General features: G+C 36.5%; 1 protein-coding gene across 1 annotated transcript; it reads left to right on the forward strand.

The window, feature by feature from the left end:
* The first annotated feature begins 161 nt into the window (after positions 1-161).
* LOC120630957 (pre-mRNA-processing factor 6) lies at positions 162-17,184 on the forward strand. The gene is made up of 17 exons (XM_039900326.1): positions 162-371; positions 751-810; positions 1,193-1,316; positions 1,579-1,709; positions 2,003-2,262; positions 3,044-3,304; positions 4,874-5,067; positions 6,608-6,878; positions 7,537-7,673; positions 8,611-8,688; positions 10,103-10,319; positions 11,545-11,708; positions 13,308-13,484; positions 13,849-13,982; positions 14,916-15,066; positions 15,289-15,399; positions 16,175-17,184. Exons 1-17 carry the CDS (start codon positions 277-279, stop codon positions 16,397-16,399), a joined length of 2,790 nt encoding a protein of 929 aa, XP_039756260.1. The 5' UTR covers positions 162-276; the 3' UTR covers positions 16,400-17,184.
* Positions 17,185-17,468: the final 284 nt, after the last annotated feature.

Genomic DNA, 17,468 nt, shown 5'->3' on the forward strand with positions numbered 1-17,468 from the left:
AGACATGGCTTTATGCCGTACAATTATTTAAAATATGAACATTGAACACTGAAGACATGGCTGTACGGTTATATGCCTTTTCACTATTGGAAATAATAAAGAAAAAAAAAGTCTAATTGTCTAATTTATTTATTTAATGGTCTGTGTAAGACAGTTCTGTCATTGCTGACGTTTGTGGCGATTTTTAGTTTGTTATTGATTGAAAAAACAAACAATTAATTTGGAAAAAAAGCATTGCATTATACCAGACGAATAAAGAACACGTCTTAAACAAAAATGTCTGTGCCGCCCCAAGCATTTGTCAATAAGAATAAGAAGCATTTCCTTGGAATCCCAGCACCACTAGGTTATGTAGCTGGTGTTGGAAGAGGGTAAGTTTTTTTATTCAAGTACATCCAGATAATTAGAAGCTGTAATCACTAGATTCTGAGCCATAAAACCAGCTGAAATTAAACTAAATAAAATAAATAAATATACTAAGACAATACACACATCGCCACCTAGAGCCAAAGTCTAGCTTGTGTTATGGGTACAAAGATGACTGATGAATATTTTTTTAATGAATAATATACATAAATACTTAGAATATACGTATAAACACCCGGACACTGGGGACTGTGGGTATCGAACCCACGGCCTTGGGCTCAGAGAGCAGGGTCGGTCGGTCGGGCGAATCATTAATAGTTATAAAATATTATAAAAAATTTCAGCATTCATCTATTTTTTTTATCATCTATTTTTCATTTTCAGAGCAACTGGATTTACAACTCGTTCTGATATTGGTCCAGCGAGAGATGCAAATGATGTGTCGTAAGTATTTTTAAATTAATAAACATAATTCTTGTACGGTCTTAGCAATATTAAATAAATAAAATGCCTTTTTCTTGTTTTGAGAGTTAAAAATCACAAACATCATTTTGTCACATGTTTGATACCTAAATAAGTAGCAAAAAATCCAGGTTTTTATCATTGACATCCAGTGATTTGACTACTACGGCAGATAGAATTAAATGCCATGTTAAACCGAAAACTAACAATGAATGCATTTTGACAATTATGTTTAATATGCTCAAAATTTAATTTTAGATTTCTGCATAGGTTTAAAAATATTAAATAGTCACTGAAGTTATACTTTTTAATGGTTCTTTGCTAGTATCTTCATAGAATTGTTAAACAATGTTTGGTTTTGTAGTGATGATCGGCATGCACCACCCGCAGCTAAGCGTAAGAAAACTGAAGAGGAAGATGATGATGAAGATTTGAACGACTCCAATTATGATGAGTTCTCAGGTTACAGTGGCTCATTGTTCTCAAAGGTTTGTAAAGAACAATGCAACATTATTAATATGAATAAAGCTTGGGCGAAATTATTACTTATAAAAATATTTTGTTGTCTGTCACCTGTGCAGCACAGTAATATTTATTTTTATATCCCATCGACAACTTCTAGTAGAAGTTACTAATAAGAATATCCACCTAGCTGTATGTAATAGCATGTGCAGTAATACAACATCATAAAATTGTATATTAAGTCTATAGCTGAACTAACCAAATTAACACTGTCTTTTTTTTATTTAGGACCCTTACGACAAAGATGATGCTGAAGCAGATGCTATTTACGAGTCAATTGATAAGAGAATGGATGAAAAGAGGAAAGAATATAGAGAAAAACGGCTAAAAGAAGATTTGGAGAGATATCGTCAGGAGAGGTAAAAATTTTAACAGTACTAAAAAGCTTATAAATTAATACACATATACCTAAAGTAAATTATTACACCAAAATGTTGAAATCTGTATGCACGGAAGCTACAAGTACCAGATCATAAAAAGCCCTTAGTAATCCAAATGCTGTACATTATGATGTTGATATACTGAGATAACTTTTAATGAAAATAAAAGATTGTATTACATCTTAATTGGTTATAAAGTGATTCATAACTTTATTAAGATAATTCCTAAATAAATACCGTTTGAAATTTTGCCTAAATACCATCTTTTTTAGGCCAAAAATACAACAGCAGTTCTCTGACCTAAAGCGTGAATTAAAAATGGTCTCAGAAGACGAATGGGCAGCCATACCAGAAGTCGGTGACGCGCGAAACAGAAAGCAGCGTAACCCTAGAGCAGAGAAATTCACTCCTTTGCCAGACAGTGTGTTGTCGAGGAACCTTGGTGGAGAATCCTCATCTACTCTTGACCCTAGTTCCGGCTTAGCATCTATGATGCCTGGTGTAATGACTCCTGGAATGCTGACCCCATCAGGTAAACTATTAACTTTTTAATAGATTAGGAGAAACACTGACCATTATTTTGGCAACTCAAAATTCAAAATGCATTTATTTGAAGTAGGCTTACCTTATAAGAACTTTTGAAACATCAAATAAATCTGTTTGCTGTGCCTCTACCACCAGTTCGGAATAATATTCTACCAAGAAAAAGCAAAGCAAGAAACTCAGCAGTTGATCTTTTCCAAAATCAACAATTGTCATATTTTATCTTGTGAGAAATGAAAGCTCAGCTGGATGCTTCCGAGCAACATTGTCATCAACAACACATTATCTTGAGTAACCTATCCTACCTATAAAACGTTATCATAGCAAATATTGTATTAAGCTTTAAATTTATTTTTAATGCCTTTCAAAGAAACCTAACCCTACAAAATACAGTTCCTTTAACACATTCATCTGATATCTTGACATAGCACTTAGTGAAAGGTGTAAATTGGAGAACAATGGATTTATTTATTTTTATTTATGTATAGTAATAAACTTGTATAGTATTCTACACATTCACTTATATTTACATCGATAAAAAGTGACCATAAGTGATGTGTAAACACAGCAAAAATAATCATAAAGACAGGAAGGAATAGGTGTTGTGTACGTAATATCTATCTTAAGGGAGGGCTCACCGATAGGTAAGCAATAAGCTTTTTTTTAAATACGGGGTAAGTGTTGTTAAATATGTAGATGTAAATATGTTGTGTTGTATAATAGATTGCAAAAATGCCACATATGTAATCAACATTACAACTTATTTTCAGGTGATTTGGATTTAAGGAAAATTGGTCAAGCCAGAAACACGCTTATGACTGTCAAACTGTCCCAAGTATCAGATTCAGTTACAGGTCAAACCGTAGTTGATCCCAAAGGGTATCTCACGGATTTGCAATCTATGATCCCTACTTATGGTGGTGATATTAATGACATAAAGAAAGCGAGACTGCTTCTGAAGTCAGTGAGAGAAACTAATCCTAACCACCCTCCGGCTTGGATTGCTAGTGCCAGATTAGAAGAAGTTACTGGTATGTATTATAATTTTACTGAATGTAAATCATACCGACGCATTGACGCAGACGATTGATAGATGCATGGACGGCCGATTGGCGCAGTTTGCAGCGACCCTGCTTTCTGAGCCCAAGGCCGTGGGTTCGATTCCCACTACTGGAAAATGTTTGTGTGATGAGCATGAATGTTTTTCAGTGTCTGGGTGTTTATACGTATATTCTAAGTATCTATGTATATTATTCACAGTGGCGGTACTACCATACAAGCCGAAAAGCCCGGCTTGCGTTACAATAAATCTCCTATAATAATTCATACTTAATAGCAATGAGGAAATAAAAAAGTATGAACTTTGACTCAATAGTGCAATTACAATGCGCGATTTCCGAACGCAGCGGTACAGAAATTTCCGAACGCAGCTAATTTCCGAGTGGCGGCGATGGAATGACAAAATATCAAGGTCGCGCACGACCGCGCGCGAAGACCTCTCGCTTTGTCTCACTCACTCTCGTTGGCTTGCATGGGGCTTATTTTTTACTGCTTTCACCTATAGAAATGTTAGTGTTTTTAGCAGAGACAATCTAAATTATTTAATAATTTATATGGACATAAAAAGCAACAATACGGGTTGAAGTTCGTCAGGATGTCAAATTTGAACAACTTCACACTTCTCCGATAGAGTGTTGTGATTCATATCAAAATCCGAGCCGAGTTATTTATCTGATAAAATTCAAAATGATATTATTCATTCTGTAGCTGATGTAATTAAGTCTCGCGTCGATTTTAAATTAATTTGACGTCATTTGTTTCGGTTATTATCGATGTAACTCCCGATGTTAGCAACAGAGAACTCCGTTAATGTGTCTGAAAGTCGTACGTCGGACACACTTTAATATATTTTTTTAGGGCTTGCCCATCTTCAAAACCCTAGGAACGCCACTGATTCATAGAAAAAAATATATTCATCAGTCATCTCAGTACATAAGATACGCTTACTTTGGGGCTAGGTGGTGATGTGTGAATTGTCTTAGTATATTTATTATTTATTTATTTATTATAGTAACTTGATGTCAAGTCAAGTCAAAAATGACTTTATTCAAGTTGGCCCATAGGTGGCACTTTTGATGTGTACATGAGAATTACACGGTAGTGAGATGATGGCGATAGCCACATTCTTAAACTGTATATACAACATCTAAATGAAAACCGAAATGTTACTTCACATGCTTTAGATGTACATTATTTACTGTCTCGGAGACTTACATGTGAAACCGAATCGCTAATAGTTTTGGAGTAAACCACTGCCATAGTTTTTGCTTTATAGAAATCAGATACATACTCTTTACCTGCCCCTCCTTTCACTAGCTAAGTAAGCTACGCGTGGTAACTACGCTACGCGGCGTAGGTACTATGCGCGTGTCGGTCTTTTATCTCCTATACAATTGTCATAAGTAAACACTTGGAATGTTTTGAATTAGTTTGTATGAATATCGCTAAATAAATTTACGCTGATACAATTACAATCTTTAAGGAGTTATCAGCTACTATTCTTCCAAAATCAGATAATGACAGTGCAACCGTATTCACAGGTAAAATCCAATCAGCGCGTAACCTGATCATGAAAGGTTGCGAGGTGAACCCGAGCAGTGAAGAGCTGTGGTTAGAGGCGGCTCGGTTGCAACCACCCGATACAGCACGCGCCGTTATAGCGCACGCCGCCAGAAACCTGCCGCACAGCGTAAGAGTATGGGTTAAGGCTGCTGATCTAGAACAAGAAACCAAGGTAAGGAAGCTAATTCCATGCATCCATTAGCCTTTAACTCATTGGAGACTGTTCTCACCCTTCATAACCACCTTTAATTCGATAGGTTCTTCACACAATTTCTTCAATCTCTAACTCAATCTCAATCTCGAACCCAGCGTTATTTGATTTACTGACATACATGATCTACTACCTAGCAGTAGTAACCTTTCTCTGCCTTTGAATTGTGCATATTACTTTCAGAGTTAAGAGACATTCGAAATACTGAAACCAAGCGATTAAATTATAAATATGGTGGTAAATGTTCCAAATTTATGGTGGTAAATCATGGAAAGAAATATTTATATAAAATAAATAACTCGAGCTATACTCACTAGATTCTGAGCCATAATGCTTTTATAGCTGAAGGTTAACTAAGTAAAATAAATAAATATACTAAGACAATACACACATCGCCATCTAGCCCCAAAGTAAGCGTAGCATGTGTTATGGGTACTAAGATGACTGATGAATATTTTTTTATGAATAGTATACACAAATACTTATAATATACAGATAAACACCCAGGCACTGAAAAACGTTCATGTACATACCATAAACATTTTACAGTTGTGCGAATCTAACCGACGGCCTTGGACTCAGAAAGCAGGGTCGCTGCCCACTGCGACAATCGGCCGATAAAATAAAGTACACTTAAATGTAGATCTAGGAGTACCAACACTTTTGATATTTTTAACAACACCTAGCTTTAGAGTAATGGCACACTTCAAAACTATCTCTGCCAGGAACCCCAGCTGTAAGATACCCATTGATAGATGGGTGTTCTTACATAATAACGGAAAGCTACAATATTATAAACACATACATATAACAACAAATAACCATAGTAAAAAGTACTTTTGGGGAAGCTGATTTGTACGTGACGTGTCTGGACTCCGTCAGCCCGGCGTGGGTATTATAGGCAAACCCACAGAATTAAGAACATACAGAACCCGACTCATTATTATTGCATGCAGTGCATTGTGTCCAAAAACAGTGAAAAAGCATCACTCTCTTCCCACTTCACACCCGCGGAACGTTGCTAGCTCACAAACTATTTTCCCATTTTAGGCAGTGGCGTGGCGTTTCTTACTAGGGTATGCGTACACCAGAAAAATTGCATGAAACGGCAAAAATTCTCGGTCTATACGAGTTATATATAAATTTTAGGGTAGGCAGTTCTTTTGCGGATGTATGAAGTGCACGCCACTGGTTTTAGGGTAAACGTTGAGAACATTAGAGGTATAATAATTACTGTCAACTACTAAATTGTATAAAGTGTCTAACCCGTTAGAGAAACACTACTAAAGTGGACTGGTTTTTGATGTTTGAATATTAGTCGTTGACACGGTTTCTTTACGTTCTTTATTCTGTGGGTAAACCTTCCTATTAGGAGAGGACTATAGTCCATAAGTGGACTGTGACAGGATATTGATGATTTTTATACATACGAGTATACCAGATGGGGTGTAGTACTCTTCTTGTTAACCCGGCTTAATAAAACGTTCGTTTCCATCATAAGGCCAAACGCCGAGTATACCGGAAGGCATTGGAACATATACCGAACTCCGTGCGACTCTGGAAAGCTGCTGTCGAACTAGAAAACCCTGAAGACGCTCGCATATTGCTCTCTAGAGCGGTCGAATGTTGTCCCACGAGCGTAGAATTATGGCTGGCCCTCGCCCGATTGGAATCATACGAAAATGCTAGGAAAGTACTCAACAAGGCCCGTGAGAATATACCAACAGATAGGCAAATTTGGGTTACTGCTGCTAAACTCGAAGAAGCACAGGGTAAGTTGATTGTGTTATAATTATCCCAGAAATCATTTATTTGAATTTCTACTCCTTAAGATATTGTTGAGCGGTGATAGCCGATTTTCATCTCTATCTTTTTGGAGTTTTGTGAGTTTTAAAAATTAAATATCACTTGTTTTAGCGTTGTAAGGTAATATTATCATAAATAATATTAGATTATAAATGAATGCTAAATACTGAATATTAATTAATAATGGTGATAACTACATTCGATAATATTTACCTAAACCCTTGGTTCTGTGCTAGTTTTCTGTTTGGCTAAATTATAATAAATAAATAAATAATTTATATACCACGACAACGAACACATCGGCATCTAGCCCCAAAGTAAGCGTAGCTTGTGTTATGGGTACTGAGATGACTGATGAATAGTTTTTTGAAAAACATTCATGCTAATCACACAAACATTTTCCAGTTGTGGGAATCGAACCCACAGCCTTGGACTGAGAAAGCAGGGTCGCTAAATATTTATATATAATATTTTCACTGTATAATATTAGCTGCCCAGACTTTATTAATCTGTAAAAACCGAGGTCTATTGTTCGCATTTTATCGTGTTAAAACATCACATTACCCAATTTGCGTTTGGTGATGAATAAAATAGAATGTTACTTTATATTATATTTTGAAACAGGTAACACTCACATGGTAGAAAAGATCATAGACCGTGCGATCACGTCTCTCAGCGCCAACGGTGTAGAAATCAATCGAGAGCATTGGTTCAAAGAGGCTATGGAGGCTGAGAAATCTGGGGCAGTGCACACCTGTCAGGTAATTCTGAAATAACTTGTTATTTTAATCAATTTATTATACTTCTTTTAATTAGCCTAAAATTATATTATTTTCACTTAAGTGGTAATAATCTTTATATATATATTTCTTGTGTGCGTGTGTATGTCACTGAACTCCTAGACGGCTGGACCGATTTGAATGAATTTATTTGTATACGCTTGGGTGGCACCCTGGATTGTTTAGATTCACAAATTAGCCCGACAGATGGCGTTGGGGTCCGCTAGTGTTATATAAATTAATACAATTTATCTTGCCGTGTGCTGACTGCGTACCAGGATATATATATATATATAACAGTTGTCACCACACCTTCTCTTCGCGCGGGTGTCGCATCGTGACTAAAGATGTAACGGAGAACGGGTAGTAGCGTTCTTTGTGCTGCTACTACCATCCTACGTAAACCCGTCTGCCAAGCATGGTGATTTTGGACAAACACTCCCGATGGGACAGGCCCTTAGGCCAGCACTGGACTCCTATAGGCTATTTATAATATAAAGTGTGACACGAGAGAAATCATTTTTCTTCTAGATCAGTGCCTGATCATACGTCAACTCGTTAACTTCTATAGGTGTTAAAACACTTGCCTACGGCTCAAACTTATAATTTACACGGTACAGCTGACTTAATACGCCAACCATTTTTATTTTTACTATAAATAAAAATTAAGCCTATTTTAAAAAATTGTAACCGGTGTTTTTTGAATGGAGCACTGGGCTGGTACTTTCTCACACCAAGTGCTCAAGAGGGTACTTACTTTAGTAAGGAGATTCCTAATTATTTATTATTTATAAGTTTGGCCAATTTTAGTTAATAATATAGTAAATAAGATAATTGTTATTGTTGTACCTATGGATTTTTATCTGAATTATACGTTATTATTACTATTATAATTAAATATTGTTGATGTATATTTTAGGCTATCATTCGAGCTGTAATAAGTACGGGCATTGAAACAGAAGACCAAAAGCACACGTGGATGGAAGACGCTGAAGCAGTAAGTTGTACATTTTATACGAGTCATTATATTTGTATATTCGCATTAGTAATATACGAAGTTTGCGACGAGTATACAACTGTCGCTGTCGAACTATACGTTCTGTATGAAAACGATTAAGGTGCCTAATTCCATCGCTAGAAACATTAATATCTTAATATAAACGTATCTAAATACTTTTTATTAATGGGATAAACTTTTTATCAAGCCGTATCGTAGCCAAACATAGGCTACTCTCCATCCTTTCAATTAACTCTATGCAAAAAAAATCAAGTCGATTGTTTCTTTAGTTATGGCGTAAAATACACACAAACATACACACTTTCGCATTTATAATATTAGTATGGCTCCACACATGAAACAAACGATATGAGTGTTATAATAATACTGCTTTAAGCGATGGTAGTGACAAGTTGACTTGTTGTTTAAGTCTTCGCCGTGTGCGAAGCGAAATACATCAAGAGACATAAGACAGTCTAAATCGTTAAGCATCTTCAAAAGTCGTTTAAAAGAATATTATTTATCTATGGAGTGATAAACTGATATATTTGCTCTGTATGTATTTGTATATATTTATATATATATATATATATATATATATATATATTTATATGTGTATGTATTTATTTCTATATTATTTGTATTTGTATTAGCTATTTATGTATTATTGTTATATATAGTAGATGTAGTTTATTTTATAACATATTTTTAAAATTGCACTATCATGTTTCCATACTCCTTTTCTTCTTTCATAAAGGGTTGTCTGGAGGAGATCGCTTAAAGCGATAAGACCGCCTTTGCGCATTTTTATTCGCCTTATATTTATGTTTTCCATTTATATTATCTTTATCCCTTAATAGTGTGCAATAAAGAATGTATCTATCTATCTACATCTGTCACCACCCTCTTGTCCCGCGGCTTTCGTACGTGGCGACTAAGGGAATACGACGGAGAACAGGTGGCATTATTCTCTGTGCTCTACTCCTACCACATACTGTGGTCAACACCCCGTCTGCCCAGCTTGGTGATTATCGGCAAACCCTTCCATTGGGAGAGGCCTGTAGTAGCTGTGGAATGTTACACGATTTTGATGAATGACGATAAAGAGTCGCTAAACCGGGTAGCAGGGCGCAATCAGTTTTCAATTTTGACGTCCGATTGGCGCAGTTGGCGGCGACCCTGCTTTCTGAGTCCAAGGCCGTGGGTTCGATTCCCACTACTGGAAAATGTTTGTGTGATGAGCATGAATGTCTTTCAGTGTTATATGTATATTCTAAGTATTTATAAAAAATATTCATCAGTCATCTTAGTACCCATAACACAAGCTAAGCTTACTTTGGGGCTAGATGGCGATGTGTGTATTGTCGTAGTATATTTATTTATTTATTTATTTATTTCATTATTTGAATTCCAGTGCGCAAACGAAGGCGCGTACGAATGCGCACGAGCGGTGTACGGTTACGCGCTGTCCGTATTTCCCTCCAAGAAGTCCATATGGCTAAGAGCTGCCTACTTGGAGAAACAACACGGGACAAGAGCTAGTCTCGAAGCTCTGCTGCAGAGGGCCGTGGCGCATTGTCCCAAGAGCGAGGTGCTTTGGCTTATGGGCGCTAAGTCCAAGTGGTTGGCAGGTAATAAATCATTATAAATACTTTATCTATAACTTCTATAAACAGTTAATATAACTAAAGTATATGTAGGCGTAGGACCTGACATCGGAACTAAATTAACAACTCTGGTTTCTTCACAAACTATTTAAAAGCTTCAAAAGTCTGAGCCGGTTACTTAATTTGTCTCTTCCGATTTTCACCGCATTTACTTTAGAGATGATCACGAGCGATGGAACATAAATTTAATTATAATTCTAACAAATTACTGATATCACAAAACACTAAATTAATAAATAAAAAATATACTACGACAATACACACATCGCCATCTAGCCCCAAAGTAAGCGTAGCTTGTGTTATGGGTAGCTTGTGTAATGAATATAATACACATAAATATTTATAATATACAGATAAACACCCAGACACTGAAAAACATTCATGTTCATCACACAAACATTTTCCAGTTGTGGGAATCGAACCCACGACCTTGGACTCAGAAAGCAGGATCGATGCCCACTGCGCCACTCGGCCGTCAAATTACCTTTCAATTAACTTTCCCTAATCATAAACTAAAAACCTATCGGACAGGAATGTCATCTAAGGAAAAACGTCACAGAATATTAGCGATCGGTACACGTGCCGTCAGCGCTTCTTGTCGCTGTCTATCATCAATCAGCTGTAAACGCCGTCATATATTTTTTCTTACTTGTGTTTTTAAAAAATTATGAAGTTTAGCTTTTAGATATAATACTTGAAGAGTCGAAGTGGTATTATTATTTTTGACAGTAATCTTTGTAATACCAGCGGGCCCGGTGGACATTGTCCTGCCCTGAACATATAAAAACCTAGAATTTGACCTTAGGGGACCAATCTAAAATATCCAGCCCCCTCAAATTACTGACGTACAGAAAAATTATGTGTAAAAAGATTTTGTATCATGAATTATGTTAAGAGCAACGATACATAAGCATTACAAAATGCATAGATCAATAAAAAATAACTGTTATACAATTGTTTTTATTGATCTATGCATCCCCTATTTAATCCCTTTAGGAGTGAAATTTGAAAAAGTTATATAGCCAGAATTGGGCTATCTAATTTTGCATTAGATAGCTGTGAAGAAACAAAAAAAGCACAAAAAAACTAATTCTTCAGCTTTATTAGTAGGATACTTTTGGAGCATTTATTGTGTGTATATATTTTGTGTTTGCGTTTATTGTATTAATATTCACTAAATAATGTACAGGTGACGTGCCAGCCGCGAGAGGGATCCTATCGCTTGCTTTCCAGGCGAATCCTAACTCAGAAGAGATCTGGTTGGCCGCTGTTAAACTCGAGAGTGAGAACAAAGAATATGACAGAGCGAGGAGACTCTTGGCAAAAGCCCGAGCTTCGGCCCCTACACCGCGTGTAAGTAATACTCAACATGGTGATATCGTCGCCATTAAATTTTGGGAAACATTAATGATTTCAGATATTATAACTTTAACTATGTTCCTAACTGCGTCTGAGATCCCTTGAATAAAATAAAATTGAATAAAAAATGCGTATGTAAATGTACAGATGGAGTACCGATAAACTTTTATTCGAGTCCTTTTTTTTATCATGTCCCAATGTCCGCTTTTAATATTACAAATAACACAAGAATTCGTCGCTAGAATAATAAGTTTAGATATCTATTCGTATTATATCCTTTTTGTTTTAACAGAGTAAAATTTCTTTGAAACGTCGGGATATACAGTTTTGGTGTGTAACAAAGCGTTAAAAGGAAAGTGGAAAATTAAACGTTGAAAACAGTTGAATAGAAACTTATAGTATTTCACGAAAGAAGACAAATTGGACCTAGTTGGCGACGCTCCAAAATATAACCATTTTTGATAAAATATTTTGAGAACAAAGCATTTTTGTAATACTTGTAAATTGATATAAAAAAATGCTATAAATACACATCTTCTGCCGAAATTTCATAACATCCCCAGAAAATTCGCAAAATTAATCATTTCTCTGCGCCATATTATTATACATTGAAAAAAAGCTGACCTACTTCACGGTACATATTTTATTCAAATAAAATGAAATACCAAGAATCATTTTTTTTTATTCCTTCTTCTCATTCAGTAAGTTTGGTAATAGTAGCCAACTGGTGGCGATCTATAATATGCAAAGTTTTGTGATGATAAAGAGGAACTATAGTCCTCGCATTCCAACCGAATTCTATCACATTAGATAATGCTGGAATACTACTGTCAGTAAACCTCTCCTATCACCAAAATATTAATGGTTTTGTTTGTTGGCCTAGAAACGAATATTTGGGATGTTTGAAAAACCGTTGTTCCACTTAGGTATTTCTTCTTCGTCGTAACGCTCGTGCCAAAGTGGTCGTGGTAAATAAATACACGTAAATCGGACGCTTTTTGTGGCAATTCTATCTTCTAAAACCGTTGTTTCATATTAAATATTTCTTCTTCTTTGTCGTAATACTGTTGTTAAAGCGGTCGTTGTAATCAAGGTAGACCACTGTTTCTGGCAGTTCTTACTCCCCTCACGATCATTTGCCATTTCCCCTATAAGCAAAAAGTCACTCATTCAAGAGTGAACCCACTGCAGATTTGATTTGATCAGTGCATCGCATACGCTACCTAGCGCGCGCCCTAGTGAGATTGCACTGCACAAGAATTCTATGGAATCATTTTCTCTACGTTATTCAAAGGAACATATTCCACAAAATACAGTTAATTATCTGGGTTTTTGATGATAGCGGTTTCGTCTACCCAGCGTGGTGATTATCGGCCAACCATACTGTTGGGTCGAGATAATTGTAGAGGCCGTCAGGTCACCAGAGAACTTTTATAGGCAATTGATGATAGTTTATGTGCTGTGGATTTTAAGAGGACGATCTCGGTAATACCGTATAGCAGAAAAAACAAAAATGATATAGCCAGAATTATTCAATGAAATATCTAGCGTAAACTAAAAGTAACTAAATAAATCTTTTTTATCGTTATTTAGGTAATGATAAAATCAGCTAAGCTGGAATGGGCGCTTAACAATTGCGACGTAGCGCTCAAGTTGTTAGACGAAGCTATCAAAGTGTTCGCAGATTACGCAAAACTATACATGATGAAAGGAGAAATTGAAGAACAAATGGGCAGAGACAGTGAGGCGCATAACACTTATTCCCAGGGCGTAAGTATTCCTATAATCTGACTGTTAAATTATAACAGATTAAAAAGTCTAATGTGATTTAACGCTTAACGCTAACTACTTTTAAAAGACACGATCATTTAAAAATATAAGGAGGTTACACATAATATATAAACAGCGCTATTAAAGAATAGGTTTATAAAAGGCGGCCGAGGTCATGCTGTCTCTTTCGCACAGTACACAGGGCGTGCGCATATTGTGCGAAAGGGAGAAAGAAATTATCCGAATTCCGGACTTGAATTGAGAATTTCTTGACAGAAAAACAACCTAGGCAATGACTTCAGTGTAATCGGATTTGATTCCAAGTATTTATAAATATTTTAAAATTGTAGTATATTTCTTTCAGCTGAAGAAATGCGCAACTTGTGTACCGATGTGGATTTTACTGTCTAGATTAGAAGAAAAGTTGAAGCATGTGACAAAAGCGAGATCAGTTCTGGAAAAGGCAAGACTTAGAAATCCTAAAAACCCTGAGCTATGGTGAGATATCATATAATGAAATGAAACTACTTTTTATAAGTTCTCGCAGCCTTTATCTTGTGTTGGAATGAATAAAATTACATTATTTTGTTGAATAGATCAAGCTGTGATAGCCTTATAAATAAGGCTTTTCTTTCCGTTTCGGAGGGATCAAGTTCGATCACACACCTATAACCTTTTGGAATTATGTCTCATTTTTAAATATAACTTGCTACATCAGCGGGCGATGGAGAGAGCTATGCTAGGAGTATCTCTACGTGATCAAATCAGAAATGAGGACATCCGTAGAGGAACTAGAGTTACCGACATATCTCAGAGTCAGAGGCTGAATTGGCTGATTTCAGATAACAAATGGACGTTGGGGTCTTAAGGTGCCCACGGCCCAGGACTGTGGATTATGAAACTCCCTAAAAAAAACCTATATCCAGCAGTGGGATTCAATTGTTTAAATTGTCGATGACGATGATGCTATAACCATGGAGGTTACCTTCACCGTTATAGCCTAAGACTTTCATGTTCTCAAAGGTATGGCCTAAACCCTTCTCATTCTAAGGAGGAGTGCCCTTTAGTGACAAATGGGTTGATAACAATGATGTTGAAAAGGTTTTTTGTCTTATTGGCATGATGACTAATTTAAAAAATCTCTCCTATGACGCTTGGAAGGAGCTACTATTTCAAAAAAATATCAAATCACTGCTGAAATTTACGGTTGCGCTCTGACATAAATTGCAAGTTAAAAAAATTAATTCCTGTAGTTTAATTCATTGAAAATAAATACCAATTTCACTAAGAATATTAATAAAAGTACGTTTTTTATAATACAAGAAACATGTATCATCATTATTGCAATATTTTAGCGATTCTTTAGTACTGTCATTTTGCCTATTATTGTTTAATTTAAAGTTAAAAATGATTTTTGTCTATTGAACGCAGGTTAGAAAGCGTGAGGCTAGAAAGGCGCGCGGGTTGTGTGGAAGTAGCTGGTGGTTTATTGGCAAAGGCGTTACAAGAGTGTCCTACGGCCGGTCGCCTATGGGCCGAAGCCATCTTTATGGAGGCGCGCCCGCAAAGAAAAACTAAAAGCGTAAGTGCCAAAAATATTCAAGGTCAACCCGGCTAAGTTCTTTGCTGCTTTGCTTTCTTTGGACCAGGGCGCTTTTTTATTCGGAACCCTTTACCACTCCACTCCACTACAGGGTATGGGTCTCCTCCCACAATGAGAAGGAGTTAAGTCCACCACGCTGGTCCAGTGCGGATTGGTGGGCATACGGATGTTTACTAAAACATTGTCAATGTTCTTTCCTAGGTGGACGCACTGAAGAAATGCGAACACGACGCCAATGTACTGCTGGCCGTGTCCCAATTGTTCTGGTCTGAGCGAAAACTTAACAAATGCCGCGAGTGGTTCAACAGAACGGTACGTATTATTAAAATGCAATATCCTCAGTACAAAATATGCTCGCTTGCAATCGAGGAGTCGTTTTCGCATCAAACTAAAATGAACCTTATGTTATTCGTTTTAGAGTCGCAAATCATGTTCTTCTGATTCTCATTTTGCAAACTTTTGGTTAAAAACCTGAGCTTAAGAATTTTAGGCGAATTTTTGCTTCAATGTATTGCAGTTAAGACCAATTTTACTACGAAGTGCAAGTATTTCCACACTTGAAACTGACTCGCTCTCTGAAACTGTATGGAACGCGTCAATGGTTATAACCGATTACATTCCATGCATAGCGTATGATAGAAGCAGTTGCAAACGATACAATTGGTGTTGCGGACACGTGGTGCACTCATACGATTCTAATTTACGGCCGATTGGAGCAGTTTGCGCCGACCCTGCTTTCTGAGCCCAAGGCTGTGGGTTCGATTCCCACTACTGGAAAATGTTTGTGCACATTAATTAAAGCATTAATGTTTTTCAGTGTCTGGGTGTGTTTATATATATATATTCTAAGTAAGTATTTATGTATATAATTCATAAAAATTTTCGTCAGTCATCTTAGTACCCATAACACAAGCTACGCTTACTTTGGGGCTAGATGGCGATGTTTGTATTGTCGTAGTATATTTATTTATTATTTATTCATTTACTGGCGAAATTCTCCATACAAATGTATTTCTCTATTTCCCTCCCATTTTAAACTCTGACATAGCCTGTGCAGGGCTACATAAATATATATTTGCTTTAACAGGTGAAAATAGACCCGGATCTAGGTGACGCTTGGGCGTATTTCTACAAATTCGAACTCCTCCACGGCAACGAACAACAGCAAGAGGAGGTGAAGAGTCGATGTAAGGCCGCCGAGCCGCACCACGGAGAAAACTGGTGCAAAGTGTCCAAAGAGATCGCCAACTGGTGTTTTAGCACTGAGCAAATACTGTTGTTGGTTGCGAAAAACCTCTCCGTACCCACGTAATGGTGACGAACCGTAATATATTGAGATTACGTATTTAAAATTCAACACAATTGGGATACATAATATATACATTTTTATGTAAATGTCCCAAACTCATCTACGGTAAAGACATTTGAAAATGCTGTCAATAATAGCGTTTACTAAAAATGATGGATAGACTCTATCTAGAATATCTTAACATCACATTGTGTGTAGTTTGTCAACTTTTTATAAAAAATTTATTGTTACAGACGTGTCAGTGTTATACATTATAACTGATAAATGTTAGAATTTATGCAGACTGCAGCCTTTTACGTATAGCTTAAACCATTATTATTTTAATATGTTTGACGTTTCGTTTCAGAATTATAATTCTTTTTTTTAGGATGTCAACAAGTCCGGTCAAATAATTCGTCATTTTTAAATAATACTGTGTTCAGCTATTATGTAAACACCGTACAAAGTACCCCCCGTAACTAATTTCTGAAGTGGTGAAATTCAGAATGACAAGTCGGAAGTTTCTGTTAAAAGAAGCCGAGTCAAATAGCTTGGCTTACCTTTCAAATTCAAAGGTTGCCTGTAAGAGATTTCTTGCAGCAATAAGGCCGTCTTTGCGTGCCTACAATGCCCTTTACTGTAAAATTCTAACTGTCTCTTTCCTTTATGTATTATAATTTAAAAATGTATAGGTACTAAGTAGAGCTGAAAGTTGTGCTTTATACATCGTTTGTTTAGTGGTTACCAAGCTTGTCTGCGGATTATGAGCTCCTAGTTTGGTTTCCCGCGTCAGTTCGTGAAAATGCTCAGGAACTTTACAATCTTGTTCCTCCTTCGCCGTTCTACCAGCGAGCGAGACACCGTGAGCGTGATCCTTATGTGGTTCATATTCTTCAGGCAACTGTGTTTCCTGCCACGTATAACTTGAGTACCTTCAAGGCTAGAGTGAATAGGCTTTTTCTAGGCAAGCGTGCACCAACCTAGACCTCATCATGGCTTTCTAGCGGGCATGATTGTCGTCCAGCGCTTGCCTATCGTTAATTAAAAAAAAAAGTTAAAAATGTGGATTTAAAATGTGCGAGCAATAATTTTT

Source organism: Pararge aegeria, chromosome 17, assembly GCF_905163445.1.
Source record: "Pararge aegeria chromosome 17, ilParAegt1.1, whole genome shotgun sequence".
Taxonomy (NCBI): domain Eukaryota; kingdom Metazoa; phylum Arthropoda; class Insecta; order Lepidoptera; family Nymphalidae; genus Pararge; species Pararge aegeria.